Source organism: Larus michahellis, chromosome 2, assembly GCF_964199755.1.
Source record: "Larus michahellis chromosome 2, bLarMic1.1, whole genome shotgun sequence".
Taxonomy (NCBI): domain Eukaryota; kingdom Metazoa; phylum Chordata; class Aves; order Charadriiformes; family Laridae; genus Larus; species Larus michahellis.
Window position 1 is genome coordinate 10,468,039 of NC_133897.1, and position 20,695 is coordinate 10,488,733.

A 20,695-nucleotide genomic window follows, 5' to 3' on the forward strand; every position below is an offset into this window, starting at 1 on the left:
TACAAAGACCAAAATAATTACCTACAACGTTTCTTTTAACTACAGCATCTTTCTGAACAGCATCCATTTCTTATCTTCAGATCACTGGTGATGAGCACATCACCTCTCTAAACCATTTATACGTCTAATAATATTTTTTAAGCCTATGTTATTACTAATTTGTGTATCTCCGTTTCCAGCCATTTGTTCTTACTGCATATGTCTCTACTGTGAATGCTTGCCCATCTTGCCCCAGGCAAGTAATTAAACTACTCTTTTTTGGGAGGAGCAGGGGAAAGATGGTAAATTTAACCATATTTTATTCACAAAAAACACAACGTCATTCTTTCCTTGCGTGCTACAGTCTCTCTCTGAAGTCTTCCATCAAGTCTCTAAAATTAAGGATCAAAAATGGAAAAAGCTTCTTATTCATTCAGCACAGGCTATACTGAATGTTTTACTGAAGCGCCGTGACGTCCCAAGTTAAATTGCTTGCACCATTGGAATTCCAAAATTGACTGCATTACTAAAAAAACCAAAATCTGCTCAATATCATATTATTTGTAAGTCCCAATATGACATGAATTCTTTTGGTCACAGGCCTGCAGCAGGAATTTAGCTTCCACTAATTACCTATGATGCTCCACCAACCTCTAGTCCTCGCTATCAGAGTTTTCAGCATGGGGGAGAAACGAGCACACAAGCTTTGGTTACCATTCTTTGAATTCCAGGTGACGTTTTTTAAGACGCTGTTACACATAGCGTTGAAAACAAACCCGATTTGTGTCAGGAACCTGCGCTCCTCGGGATTTGTAACTCCCTGCCTGTGTCAAATGCAAACCTTTTACCAATTACTTTGCTCTTCCATTTTGATCACAATATTTACACAACAGTCCCACAACATGTGATGGCAAGAGGCCAACACAAATCCCTAAAACACCCACTAGAATGATGCCATCCAGTGACTGCTACACCGGCTACATCCTACTACACCTGCATTTTGAAGCGTGTTCATCTGCTTTCAACGTGTTTTTTTATTAAACTCTATATGTTTAATACAGCCACGAATTATCAAGATAAATCTTTTAAATCCTTTGCCTTGAGACAGAAACTTTAAAGTTTTACCAGAGCTGTTGCTGTAAGCCCACGCAGACTGATGTTAATTTATTTCCGTCAGAGCTCTGCAACAGCCATTACGTTATAAGTAGTAATACTTTTACAGTCAAAACAGTTGCACACAAAAGAAAAGGATTATGCAAGTCAACTGAAAGGGATGAATCAAGGTCTTCTCATAAAATGACCTCAACTAAAAGCTGGGGATAACGTCAAATACATCACACTTGCATCATCTGTCTCAATCAACAACAGAGCTTCTCTGAAAATATTTTCAGCATAAAAAAAAAAAAGGTCAAACCCGATTTACAAACCCTTGGCCCACTAATCAGTCCCCTGGTGCTTCAAAACTCAACATAAAAAACAAAAGTCACAGAATGGCTTGTTTTAATCCTACACTATCAGACAGTTTGTATTTCCCTATTTAGTAGGTCTGATTTTAACTTAATTGCCGCCAGTAGAGTTGTGTTCCAGGAAGCGCTTGGATTTTGTTTCCCAGGGTCACAACTCTGGAAAGCAGTAATCAGAGAAAACATAAGTACCTTTCAGACACCACAAGCTGAATCTGCAGTTATAAATACTGAAGTTTCCCCATTAGTTCCCTCAATTTAATCAAATACTACTCCAGGGCTCTAAATACATAGGAGCTTCATTAATTGGTAAAGATAAAATGTAGTAACAACTCAATTACTAAATATGTACTTTTTATCCTTTTAGTATCAAATATGTTTCAAGCCTTTCTTCTACAACCAAGAAACGTGAGTGCACAATTTGATCAAAATTTTGATTACATCAAGTACAGGTTTTACTCAGTCAGTTACTGAGATCATGTACGTTCTGTACAACCATTTTCTGAACATGTAGTGCTCAAAAAAACGCATCACAACAAAGCAGCTAAGACTTCTACTAACCTCTTTTAGGGAATTAAGAAGTTGGTTTGAACAAAAAAGAAAAAAAGCCAACCCACACCCAAGTTGAAGTTTTATTTTGGAATAATTGCTCAGTAGCGATGGGAAAGTTTCTGTGCTCTCTAAAGGCTGAAAATTTAATTGCAGATCAATAAGTGCATGGACGTATCATTAAGATCAACATTGTACCTTCACTCTTGACTCTTCGAAAGAGTAACACAAAGCTATGCATTCTCACCTTAGCTTATAGAAACTTCTACCAAAGAAAAGGTTTCTGGGGGTCGTAACAGAACTTTAACATCAAGGTATCAGTGCTGGAGAAAGGAAACGTTCAAGGACCAACTCAATTTTCAGGGCAATATTACCTAATGCCTTCAGGAGCTCTTCTCGCACAGCGGAGGTGAACTTTCTGACCAGACATAACGTTGTCATGATAGCAAAGAGCAAGTTGTAAGATAATACAATATAGAAGTTTCCCAGCCAGTTAAACCTTCCGAAGTCTCCAAGAAGATCAAATCTGGTGATTCCTGTTAAAATTGCATTTAAGATTTATATCAAAAACTTGATTACATTTTTTAAGAAACAAATGTTTAATTCTATTACTTTTTACATATGGAAACAAAATTCTTTCAGACAACACGCTATAAGAGACATGGCTAAACACACAAGACAATCTTCTTAAGGTCATTTTCCCCTTCATGGAGCACTATAGAACTGTAAGACACACTTATCAAAATGTTTGTTAAGTTTCCTGGTAAAATCCTTGAATAATGTGAGTGGAAGTAAATTGTCTATTCTAGATAAGAATTCTGCTTTTATAATTTCAATAAATATACCTAGGAAATAATCAGTATTAGTATGAACTGCTTGAAATCTCAGTTTCTACAAAATCCTTATCTATTCCAGAAAAGGATGAAATGCACCGTGGGCTTTCTTATTAAAAAAAAATACAGGTAGCAAAAAGCTTTTCCACGAGAGCCAAAACATCTTACAGTAAACACTAAGCCTTTGTAAGTGTTTCTTCAGAGCCACTGCTTTTGAAACGGAAGTTTGGGACATCTTTCCAGCTGCAGTTCTTCTCCCAGACCTACCCACCACTGGAGCCACAGAGCATTTGCGCAGAGGGGAAAGAGTTTGGCTGAAAGACAGTGCTGACAGGCTGTCTTCACAGCAGACCCCAATCCACTGACGCTTGGGCTTTGTGCTGATCAAAGGCCAGTCAATCACTACAGCTAAGGGAGAAAAAGTTTTCCAAAACGTGGAAGTGCCTACAAGCTATAGGGTCTACCCCAGAAGGCAGAAGAACCACCATGGGTTGTTCCTCTGCCAAGTCTACATCAAGGACTGCAGTGAATAAAGGGCAGAATAGCAATATTAGCTGTCTAGGATTGATGAGCCATTATATTCCCCAAACCCCCACAACTTTTGGCACAGATGATGGCACAGTGATGTGTGCTCCCACAGTGCGAAGGAAGGGAGCTCACCTCGGCCCCGAACTAACATGGCAGCAGAAATCAGAAGACAATCAGAATAACAACCCTGTCTCTGACATTCCTGGAAGTGAGTTTTCTATCACCTTATTTTAAAAACTTTTGGGGGCTTTAAGAACTGTGACTTCAACAGTGATAATAAATGAAGAGAAACAGAAGAGAACTAAGGGCCAGTTACCTTCCTTTCAATGGGAAACCTGGCACATATGAATCTCATTGTACCTCGACAGCCAAGGCTTCCAGCCAGCTATCACAATGTTAAATGGCACACGCTCCTCTTGTACTCTGCATCAGTCAATTCAATAAAAAAAATAGGGAAATCAAATATAGCATCTAAGAAAAACACACCAAAATAAAGAAAGTGAAAAGGAGGAGAACTTTCAAAGGATAAAGCAAAAAAAATAAAAAATTACAGAAGCTGATCGAAATAACAAGAGAGGCAGGAGAAAAATCAAAAAGCACAAAAGGTCTTAACACAAGAAGAGGAAACTGGCTGCCTGAATCAACCAGTAAACAGATGAAGGATAGTAACCGCGGAGTTGCTTTCACACTTGAAAGCAAACAGACAGCGTCCTTAAGAATATTTTCAAGGAAGCAGAGAGTGTTTTACTCAGACTACAGAGCTGCAAGAAAATTGAGAAAGTCAAGTTCCAATGCATAGGCTTCCAGACCTTTAAAGGAAACGAAACAAACAGCGAGAGCACCCACTACAGAGTTCTCTGGAAAAGCAAAAACACTCCTTGACGCAAAGGGATTCAGAAGAATAGCGAGCGTGAGAGCAGGCGTTATGAGGACAAACGAAAATAAAGCCTGACACTTCTGTTCGAGCAGGTGGGAAAAATATTGTCCTCTTCATTTTCCTCTCCCTGTCCTCTCCATTCATTTTCCTCTTCCAAATAAAAAAAGAAAGTCACTGCTCATCAGAAAAAAAAAAATCTGACAGAATATCATTTTGTAAGCTTGTGGGAGAAAAAAATTCCCAAGACTGCAATCTGAAAGACTACTCAGTAACTGAGCAGAAAGCCACATCCCTGGTGGACACACATGGATATCCAATAAGGTTGGTGACAATTTACCAAATAAAGAATTGTTCAGGTTAAAAAAAAAAAACAACTATGTTTTTTAGACTGTACATACAAGTAAGTTTAAAGTCACTATTTACTTAATTATAAAAATCAGGAGAAGAATACTAGAAATACTTTTCTATATTAGAAAATTCAGTGGTGTTTGTTGCTGTATTCCTGGCTATTCTCTGCTCCCCATTTGTTCCACAGTGGTTAGCAATATGGTGCTGGTGGGAAACTTTTTTCAAGAAGGACTGCTAAAAGGCTGAAAAGTTCTGGAAAAGATCAGTTAACTTCTTTCAGTAAAAATAACTTATTTTAGTAAAAACTCTCCCGGAGTTCCAAAAGAATGACAGATGATTAGAGACATCCACCACCTACACATTTAATGAGAATGCTATGAAACACACACAAAAAATTCTCGTATTTCCATTTTTAAAGCTTGAAAAGGGTCACTACATGTATTGGATAACTTCTGCTTTTTTACCTTTCCCATAATGATAAAGTCTAGTCTCTTATGAATAGTCCAGAAACTCGTTTTTGGGTTTTTTTTAATAAAGTGAAAAGACTATGAATCTGCTTAACATATTTATTTCTTTTCATCTATTCAGTGCCACAGGGCGGGCGCACGTAGTGCAACACATGTCGATATTTTTGCAAAGCACCACATGACTCACTGTACTCTAATACACTCTATTAATCCTGTTTGGACAGCTGTGACTGTGCATTTGTTAGCTGTGTGTTAATTGTTCCATCTTTTTTCTTCTTTTATTTATCTCTATGGCAAACTATTCAGGAATTTCATTTGTCAGTCTTTTTTTAAGTGAGTTTTACCATTAATCTGTTTCCTATGAGACAACAATGCACCCAGCATGTATACTTACTTCCACAGAATCCGTTTATTATCAACTGTTAATCTCACAGATCATTAACAATGATTTTTTTATATTTTTATTTTTACGTGATGAATGCAGTAACTTAGTGGACACAATACTAACGTTAAAATTCTGTTCTAAAACACTAACTTTTCAACATAACATCTTGCTCTAAGTGCTAGAACTGGTTTGCTTCTTAGATCTTTATTATACTGGCTGTATTTAAAAACTGCACTAGTTAAATACTTGAATTATACTTTTGCATTTTTGTGAAGTTTTACTACAGATTTTTAAAACATAAGCTCTAGAATGTTTAAGATTCAATCCTCCAAAATGCATTAGAGGTGGTTTTTTGTTTGTTATAAAAGTGATCTAGCAAATGTAATAAAACTCATCACCTATAGATACACATGGCATGAACATGTACAGTCTAGCTTACTGGAAAATACTAACCGCTCTTGATTTGACAGAATTCTGGTTGAAAAAGAAACCAGCTACAGAACCGCTGGGTACACGTTACTGCTCTGTGGGCCTGAGCTTAAAACTCCTGAACTTGTACCTAAGACTTGTACAGCCCCAGGTGAAGATTTTTGTTTTGTTCTGTTTAATGTTCCCAATGGAATCCACATTAGCTGCAAGTATTCTGCACTACTTAAACACGTAACAGCCTTGCAATCTAACTTCAAGAACTGAAGTTGAAGATTACCTAATTAAACAAAGAGAAGATACAGAATATTTCGTCTTTCCAACTGGTTAAAATAGTTGTTCGAATTCACATGCTACGGCCAGTTCTTAACAACAAGATCAAAACTTCAGTTCTACTATGCCAGATTCCAAATTTTTATATTTGGAAACCTAAGTGACAAAGAATGCAAGCAGATTATTTTAGGGAAAATGAAAGTAGCTTGATATGAAATGAAATTGAAATGATATTGAAATGAAATTTCTGATAAAAAAAAAGCTTTCAAAATAATGAGTCATTAACTGTTTTTAAAGAGACATTTGCACTCAACATTATTTCAAATTTTATACCTGAAATCCCCAAATGTATTTTTTCCACAAAAACTGAGCACTATAATTTCACAGTGAACACGCAACTATTTTATACTACCCTAAACAAGTGGTCTCCATACCTTTTCTTCTCACCATCTCCTGTTTTAACAAGTTTAACATCTGACCTACCTTTTTAAAAGAACATTTTCTCTAGAAAATGCTTAGCTGCTTTTTTTTAGAACGTATGTTCTGCAATTCATGTACGTAGAATGTATGTTCGACAGCTCATGTTGGTGTAGAAAAGGCGGCAACACATACATGCTCTTTCTATTGAAAGTGATGGCAAATTAAATACATACTGTAAGAGGTACAGCTACAGACTGTTTGGGTTTTGTTTGTTTTTTTCTTAAACTCAATTAAACTTCCCTTATTACAATGTTTTATACTCCCATTTCACTCACCCAGTGTCCTTGACATCACTGGCAATGCAGAGCTTAGCACCAAGATTGAGACACAGTTTCCAATGATCTGTTTGAAAATGACAAATGACATTTAAATTATAAATTTAAAACTATAAATGGGATTCCTGAAGGGGGGCGGGGGGAGAAAAACAGGGCTTCAAGATGAAAAAGAATTCCTGAAAATTACATTCTTCATCCTGAAGCTAAAGCAATTTACAATAACATGGTTAGTCCTGCTTACTTCTGTCACGCTCCTCCGTATAGTGTTACGCAAGATGATTCAAGAGGAGAGTTAAAAAAAATAATCAAATATGTAATCATTTGCTTTTAATCAAAGTGTTACGTATGCTTAGGTTCGAAATAATTCACAACTACGATGTTGCAAAGCGTCGACTGTTTACTTAATTCCTGCAAACTTTTTACAAAAGAACCATTCCACGGACTTCGAATAGATGACTGATGTATCAGCTTAAGCTTTGTATGTAACTGCTTGGAGGATTAGCATTATTTAAAAAATTACAACAAAGAGCTTCCTTTCAACTGAATGCCTGTTGACTACTTTAAATAGTACGAAAAAATTCACAGCTGTTAGATTTTACTCTAGTTTTTGTGAAGCCTTTATAAAGAGTAATTGAAACTTTCTCTCACAAGGGATCACTTTCTTCAGCTCTAATTCTATCAAAGTCCAAAAGAAAACACCAGAAAACTTACTGAAACAGTGAGCGCACAAATATCTACCTACTTTATTTCTACGCTATTCCCGGTGTACTGTAAACAAACAATAGAAAACATTAAGAACATTCCAACTCCCTACTATCTGTCTCCTATAACCATTCTATGTGTTTATCTACTGTCTCACTTCTACAAATTTATGGTAAAAATGTTTTTATCTATTACTTAAAAAAAAAAAAACAAACCCAAACACACCAAACAATGAAACACGTTGAAAAAATAATTAAATTCAACATCTGTTCCTTGGTTACTGATCACCTCCCCTTGTCAGCTGTGGGAATATTTTGCCAAACCCCTGAGCATGTTCCTCCGCGTAAGGTAACAGCGTTTGTTATTCTGAAGCCAGAGCTAAATTGTGGAAAGTCAAATTAGCCTCAGACTGCAAAATGTTGCTGAATAGACCTCCTCAGTCTTAGTTTAATTATTCAAATTTGAATTACTTCGTCTGTATTACTTCGAGCAACCAAGTTCTTCAGATTTCAAACAAGCTCCCTGAAGTACAGTTAGCACAATCAAAGTTACTCATTAGCAATACGTTTCCTTTGAAAAAAAGTTCTTTCACTAGCTTTTCTATAGCCAGTTAACAAGCTCTGCTGTTCCCGGCTTTTCACAAGTGAATGGATGCCATCCAAACTAAACAGAGCACATCCTTTTTCCCACTCATTCAGCATTTTGAAAATCTTCCAGTTTGTGTTTACGCAGCTTACAAACAAATACTGATCACTGCAAATGAGCCATTCAGGGCAATTACTAACTAAAGGAGTCAGTTTGTCTTGGGTGGCAAGAAAGACAGGAGGGGGCCATCACCATCACAGACTTTACCTTACCTTTGTCATAGTCGTGTCATCCTTCCTGGGAGTGAAATTTTCAAAAAAGCGAAGACTGTAGAAGCCGACGACAGAGGATACCATAAGATAGCTGTGAGAATCAAGGAAAAAGGAACCTCCAAGGAATGCAAGTTTCACTCAAGTTCTCAGCAGTGTCCTAAAAGTCTTAAGAACCAAAGAAAAATAACAAAAACACTTCGAGTGCTTGAGAAGGACTGACCTATCTCTTTCTTCTCTCCAGGCAAGTGTCTTAGTAAATTACCAGTGTCCCAGAAAACTAGACAGAATACTTGTTAACAGACAGAGTTCTTAAAGAAAGGATACAAAATCAAAATGATTTCAAGTGCTGCTCCCACAAAACCAAAGGTGGAGAGGGAGGCATTTCCTATTCCAGGCCCCTACAAGGAAAAAAATACTTTGCATAATTTAAGAAGATACATGCAACTGTTCAGAAAGTTAGCTTCTACTAGGACCAAAAAAAAAAAATAAAATAACTTCTATGAGATACAGCCTTTTCTCAATTCAGTATTTAAGGAGCATTCTGATGGTCTAACCTGCGAGTCCCCCACCCCGTGCAGTTGCAGCAGCCAGCTTTCAGACCCGAGCGCAACGTATACTAAAACAGAAGGTATAAAGATTCTCATTTTATTCACACTGCATCTACCCACCATGCTGCATTTTACACATACTCCATCACTTGGGAAACTAAAAGAAGAGGTCGCAAAAGAAGGCATTTCTAGTTGTTTGCAATACCACAGGCAGAGCAGCTATCATCACTAAAAACCTTTTACAGCTCGGCAAGCTCGTATACAGCTGTACACAGGGCAAAGCGCTACCGAGTTAATAAAAAAAAACCCTCATGATTAAAGACACTACTACTCAATCTGCTGTTCTTTACTTTCTTGAAATATTTTTATCACAAAGGAGAAAAAAAAACTGTCATGTTTCGTAAGAGGGACACAAACAGAAGACAGGCTTTTCACACTTATTTTTTTAACATAGTTCCTTAAATTGAACATTTCTAGACCACATAAAAATAGGAGACGTGAGTAAAATGCAAACTCCAAACTACCGGTTTACTTTACTAAATCTCTGTATCTTCATAAAGATTCTGGACTAGTTTTATGGAGAACTCATTAGAACATGTCACATAATAGCTGATTACGCACACACAAGACTGCAACCTAGAAGGGTTGAGGCTCATTAGTTTCAATGTTATCAAAGCAGAAGTTCTCACTTGCACTTTTGTAAGGGCTCCAAAACATTTCTAAAATTATAAAAATCATAAGAGAAGTTTACTTTACCCCTGATCCCTTTGGCATTGCAGTCTCATCAACCAACAGGTAAAGAATGTTGAGAGCAACTAAGAGGACTGAGATGGACTATAAAGAAGTAGAAACAGTCTTGTTATTTAAAAGTATTCCACGTTTTTAAAAGCGTACACATTTATCCTCACCAGATTTCATAACATTAAATTCTTTTAAAATGGTCAAGAAAGGAAGTTTGTTCCTTAAAGACATCACTCAAAAATTTTAAAACTATTGCCTCAAATGATCGAAGAATTCTTTGTACTTTTTGCTGGGGAAAAATTAAAAAAAAAAAGGCACAAATTCTTACTGTCTCAATCAGTAGCAATATCATAACAGCTGGATAGACTAAATTCCTTTCCCAAGCAGAAGCTTTCTTCCGCCGTTCTGTTCAGGATAGAAAAAGAGAAGCTTAATACTGTAGATCACCATAGAATAAAACAAGTAAAAATCATTTAGGTATCTATAAGCTCATTATAACTATAGGTAACAAAAGGAATCTTATCTTGACCCGACACCAACCAGTTCATAAAAACACCCACCCCGAAGAGCTGTACAAAGCAATGCCAAAACCAGGAAGCCTCTTAAGAGAAAGGCCGGGGAGACACACAGAAGTAGATTTTTCTTTCTTGTTTACAAGCACGTTTCACCATAACATTTTCTTTCCCTGGCATAAAGCAATTTTGAAAAGTTTTAAACAAACTGAATTTAAAAATATGCTGTTTACAGGCATATTTTAGTATGACCTAAAGGGACAGAAGGGTATTTCAAATATTTAACCAGTATTTTCCTCTTGTAACATAAGGCAAGAAAGACAAGACTAAGGCACTGGACATCACCAGTACGTCTAAAAAGAAAACCCAACCACTTTTTTTAGTCTTGGCTTTGCACATAACACACTGATAAATGAAAAATCCTGCAAGCCTTTGAATAAGTAAGGAGATTCCTGTTGAGTGGCTGCCATTGCCAAAAGCATCGCTTTTCAGTTTTAAAAGACACAAGCCTCCTAAGAATTATTTTAGTGTTCTTAAACACAATTTGATTTCTATAGAAATAATTCAAAAAACAGAGAGGAAAGTAATGTCTTAGATTATCCCAAATAATCATAATCATATCAATACGAGATTGAAGGGTTTTTGGTTGGACTCGATGATCTTAAGGGTCCTTTCCAACCATGAAGATTCCGTGATTCTGTGAAAAGACTGTGCTATTGAGCTCCATGCAGGGAAGTTAAGTGTTACACTTTCTCTAAAGTTGTGTTAAAAATAAGATCCAAATCAGACTCTCTACTTAAATTTGTTTGTTAGAGGGGCGTAATGATTCCATGCGCTGTATTTGTAGAAACTATGACAATTTGAAAGGACTGCAAATGCACATGTTTCGTTAAGAACAAACTGGAATCAACTGAGTGACTGCTACAAGCTAAACACCGCATCTTAAGGTCATTTATTAAACTGCAATCCACATGAAACAGTAGAAAAAAATTTTGTTACCTAAATTCGTTTTCTTGCTTTTCACTTTTTCAAGCTCTCGTTCCAACTCTGCTGTCTGGTATTCCACCATGGAAGATACGCCTTTTAAAAGAGAAGACAGTATTTTCTTTTGGATGAGCCTAACCACAGTACTGTAAGACACACCGTGACATTTCAGATTTAGGAAGCATCACATTAACACTTGCGGCTTTAAACTGTAGGTGTTTTTCAGAGACTCTTCAACTACTTTTCAAAAAAAAAAAAAAACAGAGGCTTAGTCAAGAACCTTCTAACTGTGTCTAACCAGAGGAGTTCAACACACCAGAGGTTTCACGGTATGACCTTCTGTGATCCCTGCCTATTCTGTTGACCAGCTACTGCTGAACTGTCGCACAGGTCCAAAAACCAGTTATGGTGTGGCAGCTTGACACAGCATGGCTCAAATGCCTCATTCTTGTATGTCTCTCTGATTTGTATATCAAGATGTAAAGAATCTCTGGATGCCCTTCAAGACCATTATTATTTATCAACTTAAAGACAAAGCAGACTTTTGCCTCCAAACCAAATAAGCTGGTGGCTGGACCTCCAGTTTCAGCTGCTGCCTCTCCCTCCCCTTCCCCAGTCCCTTTTACTCAGCAAACTCCGTTTCCATACTGCTGACTTGGCTTGTCGACATATCTTCTGCTCGACGTTATCTTTTTTCTGCTCATATCAGTTCGCCTGATTTGGTCAGTCTCTCTGTGCCGCAGAGCTCCCTCCGACAACCACAATCAGACCCTCCTCACAATCGCCCATGAGACCATATTCTTTCCTTTTCACAGCTTACAGCGCATGCATGTCTCACTGTTGTGCAACTCCTCAAACTCTCTCCTCTACACCAGCTCAAAACTGACAACCGTAATATTAATTCCTCTCTCCCTTGCTAATTTTCTTCCCAAAAGTTGCTCAGCAACTCTTCCTCCTATCCCTACATGGGCTCTAGGAAACCCAGACCTTTTTCCCCCCTTCCTCCTTTTTCTCCTCAACCTTCCGTCCTCTTCCAAACACCCACCTTCTCCAGTGCAAGCATACTGGTTTCTCTTCGTGATTCCAGTTCCTCTACAAACACTGACCAATGTTCAAGCAATGACACAGCTCTGAAATGCTGACTATCTACTGATAGTCATCTAACTGATCTACTATTTCAGTTCTGATCTCATCATTTCTGCTTTAGCTTTCACTCTTTGCAATCACAAACTGGAAATATGTTTCCCGGGATAAGTTAGAAACATTCTCCACTCTCATCTTTACCCCAGTATCATACCTTTTATTTCTGAATATAAGTTTCCAAAAATAAGTTAAGAGGGCTCATATTTTCCTGTCCATTCCAGGCCAATCTCACTCTGCAAAAACACTGTGGCAGTGACAGTTCAAGGCTTTAATAAAATAAGTCCTCTCTCTTGTCATCTTTCTTGATTTTACATTGACACCCTTCACCTGTCGGCCATTCCCTACCCTCAGCCTCACCTTTGATTGCAGAGTAACCTGTAAAAGCACTACATTCCAGGCACTTTTTTTTTTTTAAACACTCTCTAATAAATTTCTGTGAGATTAGTAGTCTTGTCCAGGTTTTTATCTCATATCTTGATCATTTGCCTACAAAAACTAAACAGCGCTTGGGTTGCTGGCACACTCACACTACTCTATAGTCCAGTCTCATCATTTCCTTATTTTCTGGTCTCTGCTCATCCATCCAGCAATCTCAATACAAGGACAGAAGGTAAATTTCTCATCCCATCCAGCCCGCACTTTCTCCATATTCCAGCACAGTGAATTCCTACCTGAAAACCAAGACACACGAAAGTATTTCTTGTTGTTTTTTTAAACTTTTACTCTTTTTTCTTCCGAGTATTCATACTGATTCGTTCAATGCAGTCGAATTATCAATGAGGCATCCAACTGTTTCAAGAATTAATTTTTAAGTGTTTAATTACCTGCTTCTTCTACACACAGTTTTGCATATAACATGTAACCTCTGTGCTAAGCCTAAACATTTATCTCTGATACCAGTGATATAATGTGTATGCGGTAGTATTTACAGTGGCTTCAAGTACATAAATATCTCAAATCCCAGGACTAACCAGTAGGACCTACAAATACTGTTTTGTAACAGCATTAGTTCACTTGAAGTGCCTGCAATGTAAATGTCAGTTTAATTTCTCGGTGTTTTTTAAATAAGTAAGCATAATATGGGCTTTTTTAGAAAAAGATTTTTTTTTAAAAAAAAACCAAACCCAAATCTTATCAACATCATAAAAATAAGCTTTTGTGCTCATGCATTCCCTCCAAAAAAAGTTTAAGACATTTGTTTTATGGAATGACTAATTAATTACGAGTTAAGAAAAAGGACAGCTAGAGAGCTTGGGGGAAAAAGTCTCAAGAACTTTAAAGGGAACAGCTGAAAAAGTAAGAAAACTCAAGTTAGCATCTGACATGTTCTTCTCCATAATTGATTTAGGGGTCTCTGAGGAAAAGCTTTATTCAAGATATATGTTGTTTCCTCCCCTCAATATAAAAATCTAGAGCTCAAAACACTGATATTCACGGGAGTCATTCCAACAAAGTCAGCATGATCACATTAGGTCCCTAGGAGACACTTGAGTAGACATTCTGAATCATATTTACGTGCTGTTCTAGTTCCTCCTTAAAAATAGTAGCAAACAACAGGTTGCTATACAAAAGGATATTTTATGAGAGGGGAAGGCAAAGTTTCAGATCAGTCAAAAGAGTATTTGAAAAGGATGCAGCTAAATTCTTAAAAGCTCTATAACATTAGCTTTATTTCAAACACGCACAAAGTTCAATGTCAGCGCTGTCTAGCCAATAAATCAAATTGGTAGACAAGGCTTGTTTGGACTAGCAATGAAAAGTTAGAAGGGATTCTCCACGAAAGCCACAAAGCAGCTCATTTAAGGTCAATTTAACGGTATTATTCTGTTTTTCTTCCAGCCCCGACATAAGATTTCAGTACCTCAAAGGAAATTGTAAGAGTATCTATTTGCATTCCCCCTAGGTGATTGGCAGTTCAACACCAATTAGTTCAAAATTACACTGTTACTAGCGTGCAATAAAAACAACACCTTTCATCTTTCTTACATAGGTAAGGATACCTTCAGAGCCAATAACTTTGATCAAGTAAGTATTTTTGATCCTACCCCACCCGTCTCTTTGGATTCAGGAAAACTAATAGCTGAAGGCAACTTTTTTCTTTTAATATAAAAAAGTCCCAGCTTTATTCTTCGACTGTAGGAGTGATGTGGGTACTGAAATATAATACACTGGAAACAAACATTTTCCCAAAGCCCAGTATCTCTTCAATAGATAAAAATACTAGGGTAGATAACACGATCAAACTTTCCCCTCCCTCCTCCTCCGATTTTCAGTTATGCACTGCAGACATCTGAGAAGGAAGAAAATTAGTTTCCGCAAAGAAGATAAGCAGCTTCACAGTTCGATTTATTTTCAAATATGAAGAGCTTTACAGAATACTATCAGCAGCATCACCGCCACAACGGTTACATCTATACGAATCAAGAAGGCACCAGCTCACACAGCTAAACTTTTTTTTGTTGTCTGAAAACAGAGGCTTTACCCAGACTATCCAGTGGGAACAGCGATTCATGCTACACCCTTCCTATGTCCAGGCATTGTCTGAGGAAACATTAATTAGGGCAGGGCAAAGCAGTGCTAGGAGTGTCGTAGCAATTATTCCACCAAGAAGAAAAATCAGCACTGACAACCACCAAGTATTGCTTAAGCCTGTGCTCTGGTCCTCTTCATTTTTAATAAAAACTCAATTCTTTGGTTATACATATAAACAGAGTACATATTTCAGAAGACTTTACTGCTAAACTGTCCAGCAGGGTTACTTAAGCACATATATTGCCACTACCACAACTGTGGAAGAGTTTCAACAGCCGGGGCATGGGAAGTGTGTAGCTTAATATATCTACTCCGATACAGCAACAAAAATACTTACACAATCTGTGGGTTAAGTCACAGATTCCTGCCTCTAACATCATAGCACTACCTTTATTGATGTAATTAGCACCACACCTCCATTTGTACAAATTTTTTAAAAATGCAATAAACATGATAATCATGAGTCTTCATAGTTCTGGCAAAAACAGTATCTATTTTTCTGGCATAATCTGTATGTATTAGAAAGACTTTTGGCAGCGAAGATGAAGCTTTCCACGTTTGCCACATAAATGGGAACCATGCTTAAAATTACTTAAATAATTACTCACAAAAATCCTGCAGAGTATCTTCTAGTGCTTATAACACATTGCCCTCCACCTACATGCTATATCCAAGTTTAGACTTCTATTTACTTTTCTGCTTAAGTCCATTAATTTTCTCTGTACACCAGAATATGGGTTTTCAAGCATTCCTTCAGATGGTGGTGTCAATACCATTCCTTCAGCACATGAAACAGAAGAATTCAGTTCCCTCTCCTGTCAAAAGACATTTAAGCCCCACATCTTTCACCTCTCAAGAGCAGGCTGGTGAGAGCTCCGGGGAACACGGGTGGGTTGCAGTTCCACTTTACCTTGAATACTAACGGATTCGCTGCAAGACAACGCAGTCTTTCGGCTAGTGGCTGGGGGAGCCACCTGCACAGGTCCTTAATCCAGATCCAATCAGTAGATGCCTACAGACTAGGTCCACCTCACGAGTGATATTACTAAATTACAATACAAACAACTGTTGCATAGACTTCTATGCAGAAAAACAGCAGACAATCATCAACTAAATAATCATATTCTCCACCTGAATAGCGGAAACCACTTGGCACTACTTCTAATAGATACCTGAATAACCATTGGGTCATTTTTCTGTATCGCTTTTCTTGCGCATAAGCACAGTCACCATGACAACATTAAACATTCAGTAACAAATATTTTACAGTTGCTAGCTAACATCAAACACTCAGAACAATTATAATTACTCCATCCCAGCTTCAAAGACACTCACTGCATGCACCTTTTTGCATGTCTGTATGTGAATGTGTATATATACACGTGTCAGTGTAAAAACCTAAGCTTCTAAAACAGCAAAGGTGAACACTGCTTTTAAACTGAAACCCTGCCTGACTTTAGCACAAAAGTCACTACTCCTCCACAGATTTTAAACACTGCAATAAAGACGACCACCATGATCTACTGTTATCAAAGGTACTTTCCCTGACCAAGGATGAGGTGAGGAGACTTGAAAGAAGGAAAGGTTGAGATATACGACAGAAGACTGAAGAGTCAGAGAGAAAGGCAGGAAATTAGGAAAATTAAGGCTAAAATAAGTCATAAGACAACATAACAACGGATGTGTCATGACATGAATATCTTCGGTTTTCCAACCTGAAGGAATTGTATAAATTGTGGATGGATCGCTTACCCATGCTGTTAAAAGCAATTCAGAAGAAAATTTGTACAACATGATTTCCAGGTTTATAGAATCGATACATTTTCCGTAATTGGTGCCTGCCATGCTGCAATACTCTTTCTCTAGAAAGCCAAAGCTTCATACTGTTTTTGAAATACTTCAAAACAGAAACACCTTATCAAGAAGTGCAAAATTGTAATACTAAATACAAGACGTCTAAGACATTTGTATAGCTGTTCATTAATAGAATTATTTAAATTACTAAATTCATCAAATATCTCCTAGAATATAAAGGACTGCTCTGATCTTTAATGAGTTATTACCTAAGATTCTAAATAATAATGAACTGAAACCGAAGAAATCCTCCAAATAAAAACCAAAACTCCTAGTGCAGGAAGTAGAGCCTCTTGCTCATGTAAATTCATTGTTCTCCAGGCAAGGCTAAAGTACGGTCATTTACCAATCCAAACTGTTTTGCAGTAAGGGTGGTGGGTCTGGTCAACTACTCAATTTGCTTCCTCAGTCTCAGAATATTCACATATTGGAGCTAACAAACATGTTAAAAACAAAACCAAAGCAAACCGCACACACACGAGCCAATCTTGAACAGTGAGCGACGAAATGTAAGCCTATAACACTTGTTACGTACTAAAATGTTGAAAATTTCTATTTTGAGAGAAGAGACTACATAACAGTGAGGATCAACACTCCTGACCAGAATCACTCTACTTTAAATACTGTATTTGAAGCAGGATCAGAACAAGCGTACCATTAAGCCTCCTCTGAATTGCTTCTTCCTCTAACGTGATGATATACATCTGCTCATCTAGGTCTTCAAGGATCTGTATTTGGAAACAGAAACATGAGCTGAACTGAGTATCAGAGTCGCTTGTTTTTCTGACCGAGCTAACCCAGTCAAGTTCATTTTGTTCTAGTAACCTGTATCTTAAATATATAGTCCACAACTTTACAATACCGGTAACAAATAAGAACTCCACAAAAGATTATTCCATTCTGTTACAGACCTATTTCTTTACTGGAAGCAAACTTTCTGTTAAGTTTCCACTTCAGGTTAAAGCTCTTATGTTGTTTCAAACTAAAGACATTTAGGGAACAGGGGAAGGGACAGTACACCTGACCCATATTCAAATCATATCAACCTTCACACTCAATTTGATTTAAACAAAAATAACTTCAGTTTTTGAAAAAGTATATTAAGAAGTGACTTTTCACATAAACCAATATTTCAAGCAAATATAAATTGCTATTGGAAGCTAAAACCAAATAAACGAAGTCTGCCTACCATGCTTTCAGGTGTTTTGGGTTTAAAGCTTATAGATAGTAGAAGACTATATATTTTCTTAGTATTTTCAGGATTGAACTGATTAATGAAAAGGAATGCCTAAGTGCACCCAAATTTTAGTAAATATAAACTAGGAAACATGACAGCAAAGTCACTAGAGCACTTGTATGTACTTGTACTTCACCGTTCCCTCACAGCATTCAGCACAGGAACAGCAGAGTATCTACGGATAAGAAGTTCTTACGCATGCCAACGACCTACGTTTCACCCATCCGAGCGTACCCCCAGGTACCCTTCTTGTTATCCAGCCTTAGTTAATCTTGCATCCTTTGCTCCTGAACTCAGAACAAGCCCACGCTTTTCAGGTATTTGCAAAACAGACGTAGTAGGTAACACTGGCAATAAATATTAATGTTAGTAGCAGTTATGTAAACTGGAAAAATCAGAGGAGATCTATACTATTAAAAAAACCCTTTTCCTGTGAAAAAAAGAGACTTCTGTCCTATATAAAAGTTTTTAAACAAGTACCCAAACATTGACTGTAGAAAATCTGATGAACTGAAGAGAGAATTACGTGGAAGTGTAAGCATTCTGTCGGAAAGTACCCTAATGCTATCCACCTTCTAACGGATAGCACACGAGGACAGATTTGTGTAACACTTACTGTTGGCTTCACCAGTAACTGACCCATTACTGTAAACATCCGTGAAAGTCCCACTGGCGTGCATACTGCAGAGGAAGAAAGATCACGCAAACCAGTCATTTGTCAGTCAAAACCCGATTTTTATTTGGATGTTCAAATATGCTATTCCACATATAACTAAGTATGGTTTTGAAGAGAACTGCAAGACCTTCAAACTCCCATACAAACTTTCAAACACATTACTATCATATGAATTTTGAACAGACAAGCATCTCTCCCCTCCAAGAGCATAACTGCCTTTTTTTTTTATTCAACAAGGAACACCATATAATCAGATATCTTAAACTTGCTCAAGTAATTATTTATTCAAAGCATGAGGAACCAGAGGCTATGTCTATACTAGTAAATTCAGTAGTGCCAGGATACATTCCTGGGCATTAAGACTTGATTGTCTACACCAGTAAATTGCTAGAACTACCCCTGGCATGATTTGCCCTGGGCCAGTTAGCGCTTTCCCAAACAATTCCCAGGTGCAGTTGTGGAGTTCAGGCAGTCCAGGAACCATTATCACGCGGCAATACGTGCACAGCCACCTTCTGCAAACCGCAATATCACGGATGGAACAACACTACTTAGCCACAGCACTGGAGAACATCTCAGGTGCATTGAATCTACTAGCACGGGTCAAGAGATCATGAAGCTGCTTTGCTCTCAAAGTTATACTGCAGCTTCAGTTCATAGTAGGCTCAGCTACCAGATTTTAAGCTACTTTTCTAAGAAACAACAACTGGCCCTTTTTGATTGTAGCCTGTGATGGTTTTCAGGTATGGTGCATATATGCTTGTTGGGAGAAGGGCTCAAATCATGATAATAGAAAGTGATTAGTAAAAATCAACAGTTTAGGGAGAACAGCCTTCAAACACCACAGCCTGTAGGAGATGGAAGGAATTTGTAACAGCATGGATGAGAACATACATTTAGTTTCCATTATAATAAAACAGTATTGCCAAAGAAAGGAAAAGCACACAAGATTTTATAGTGAGGATTAGATTTATTTTTATTAACTAGTGTTTCACTACAACTACTATGTATCACAGGAAAAACACAAGAGTATTCAAAAAGGCTAGCTTCAGCTACTCTTTTCTACTACAGAGGAAGCCTGCGGGAAAAGGAGAAAAGAGAAAGGAAGCGATGCTCCAAATCACCACTGCAATAAGCCTCACTCATCCGCTGCCTCCGCAACTAGGCCAGCTGAAGATCTAATGAAACCCCCCCAGCATCCACCACTTTCCCACGTGCTGGATGCTGTCCGTTCAGCTACACAGTTATAACCAGCTTGGAGGGCCTTAAATAACTTCAGTGATTTGCTTGTACAAACTACAAATAACTTCCCAAAATTAGCATTTAATCCCAGTTATTTAATGGTGAACTGGATTACAATAGCCCCAGAGTACACTCTGTGTTTCCAGCTCCGCTGACACGAACTGCAAATCAGATGTAGGAAGTTTGTAAGCTGACATCCCCGTTAAAACGTTCAGCAACTTGTGCGAACCCCACTCTTGAACAGCCCACAGCAGACATTCAGAACCACTTGGTGCCTTTTTTTTTTTTTTTTTTTTTACTTCCCCCCCGCCAGCCTCCCTCCATTGCCGTGGATTTACAAACCTCCACGTACAGAGAACCTAAGGAGACTCACCGAGGTCTCTCTGAGCAGCACCTTTCATGCAGATCTGCTCAGTTTTGGTTTAATCTATCATTCCCCACCCTTTCTCCACAGTGACAGCCCTGTAAGCGTTAGCTGTAAACTATAAAGCCTGAAGAAGAGGTGAAAACACGATAATCTTGGAAGGGAGCTGTTCTGCCCCCCTTTCAGCAATTTTCTAGAAGTTATTTGAGGAGGGCGGGAGGTGGGGGGTGCTGAAATTGTAAGTGGGATTTGGAGCCTTCCATCATCTTTCTTATCCCCCTAAACACGGATGACTGACCTCCGGTTAGGAGCAGTCAGTATAAGGTTGGGGTTTGTTTGGTTGGTTGGGTTTTTTTTACTGTTTTATATGCAATCTTATAACTGACCTCCAGACTGGCCAGGTACCAGTCTGGTGATTAC

General features: G+C 37.9%; 1 protein-coding gene across 7 annotated transcripts in view; it reads right to left on the reverse strand.

Moving 5' to 3' along the window:
• Positions 1–20,695, reverse strand: part of LMBR1 (limb development membrane protein 1) — a 71,984-nt gene that overhangs the window by 2,288 nt on the left and 49,001 nt on the right. For 6 of the 7 annotated variants that reach the window (XM_074574130.1, XM_074574128.1, XM_074574133.1 and 3 more), the window contains 9 exons: positions 18,610–18,674; positions 17,412–17,484; positions 11,243–11,323; positions 10,060–10,136; positions 9,747–9,824; positions 8,767–8,840; positions 8,443–8,533; positions 6,884–6,950; positions 2,366–2,527 (listed from right to left, as the gene is read on the reverse strand). In XM_074574130.1, coding sequence (XP_074430231.1) covers positions 2,366–2,527; positions 6,884–6,950; positions 8,443–8,533; positions 8,767–8,840; positions 9,747–9,824; positions 10,060–10,136; positions 11,243–11,323; positions 17,412–17,484; positions 18,610–18,674 — 768 coding nt within the window. The remainder of the gene's footprint in view (positions 1–2,365; positions 2,528–6,883; positions 6,951–8,442; positions 8,534–8,766; positions 8,841–9,746; positions 9,825–10,059; positions 10,137–11,242; positions 11,324–17,411; positions 17,485–18,609; positions 18,675–20,695) is intronic. The other variant, XM_074574129.1, reaches the window with a different exon arrangement.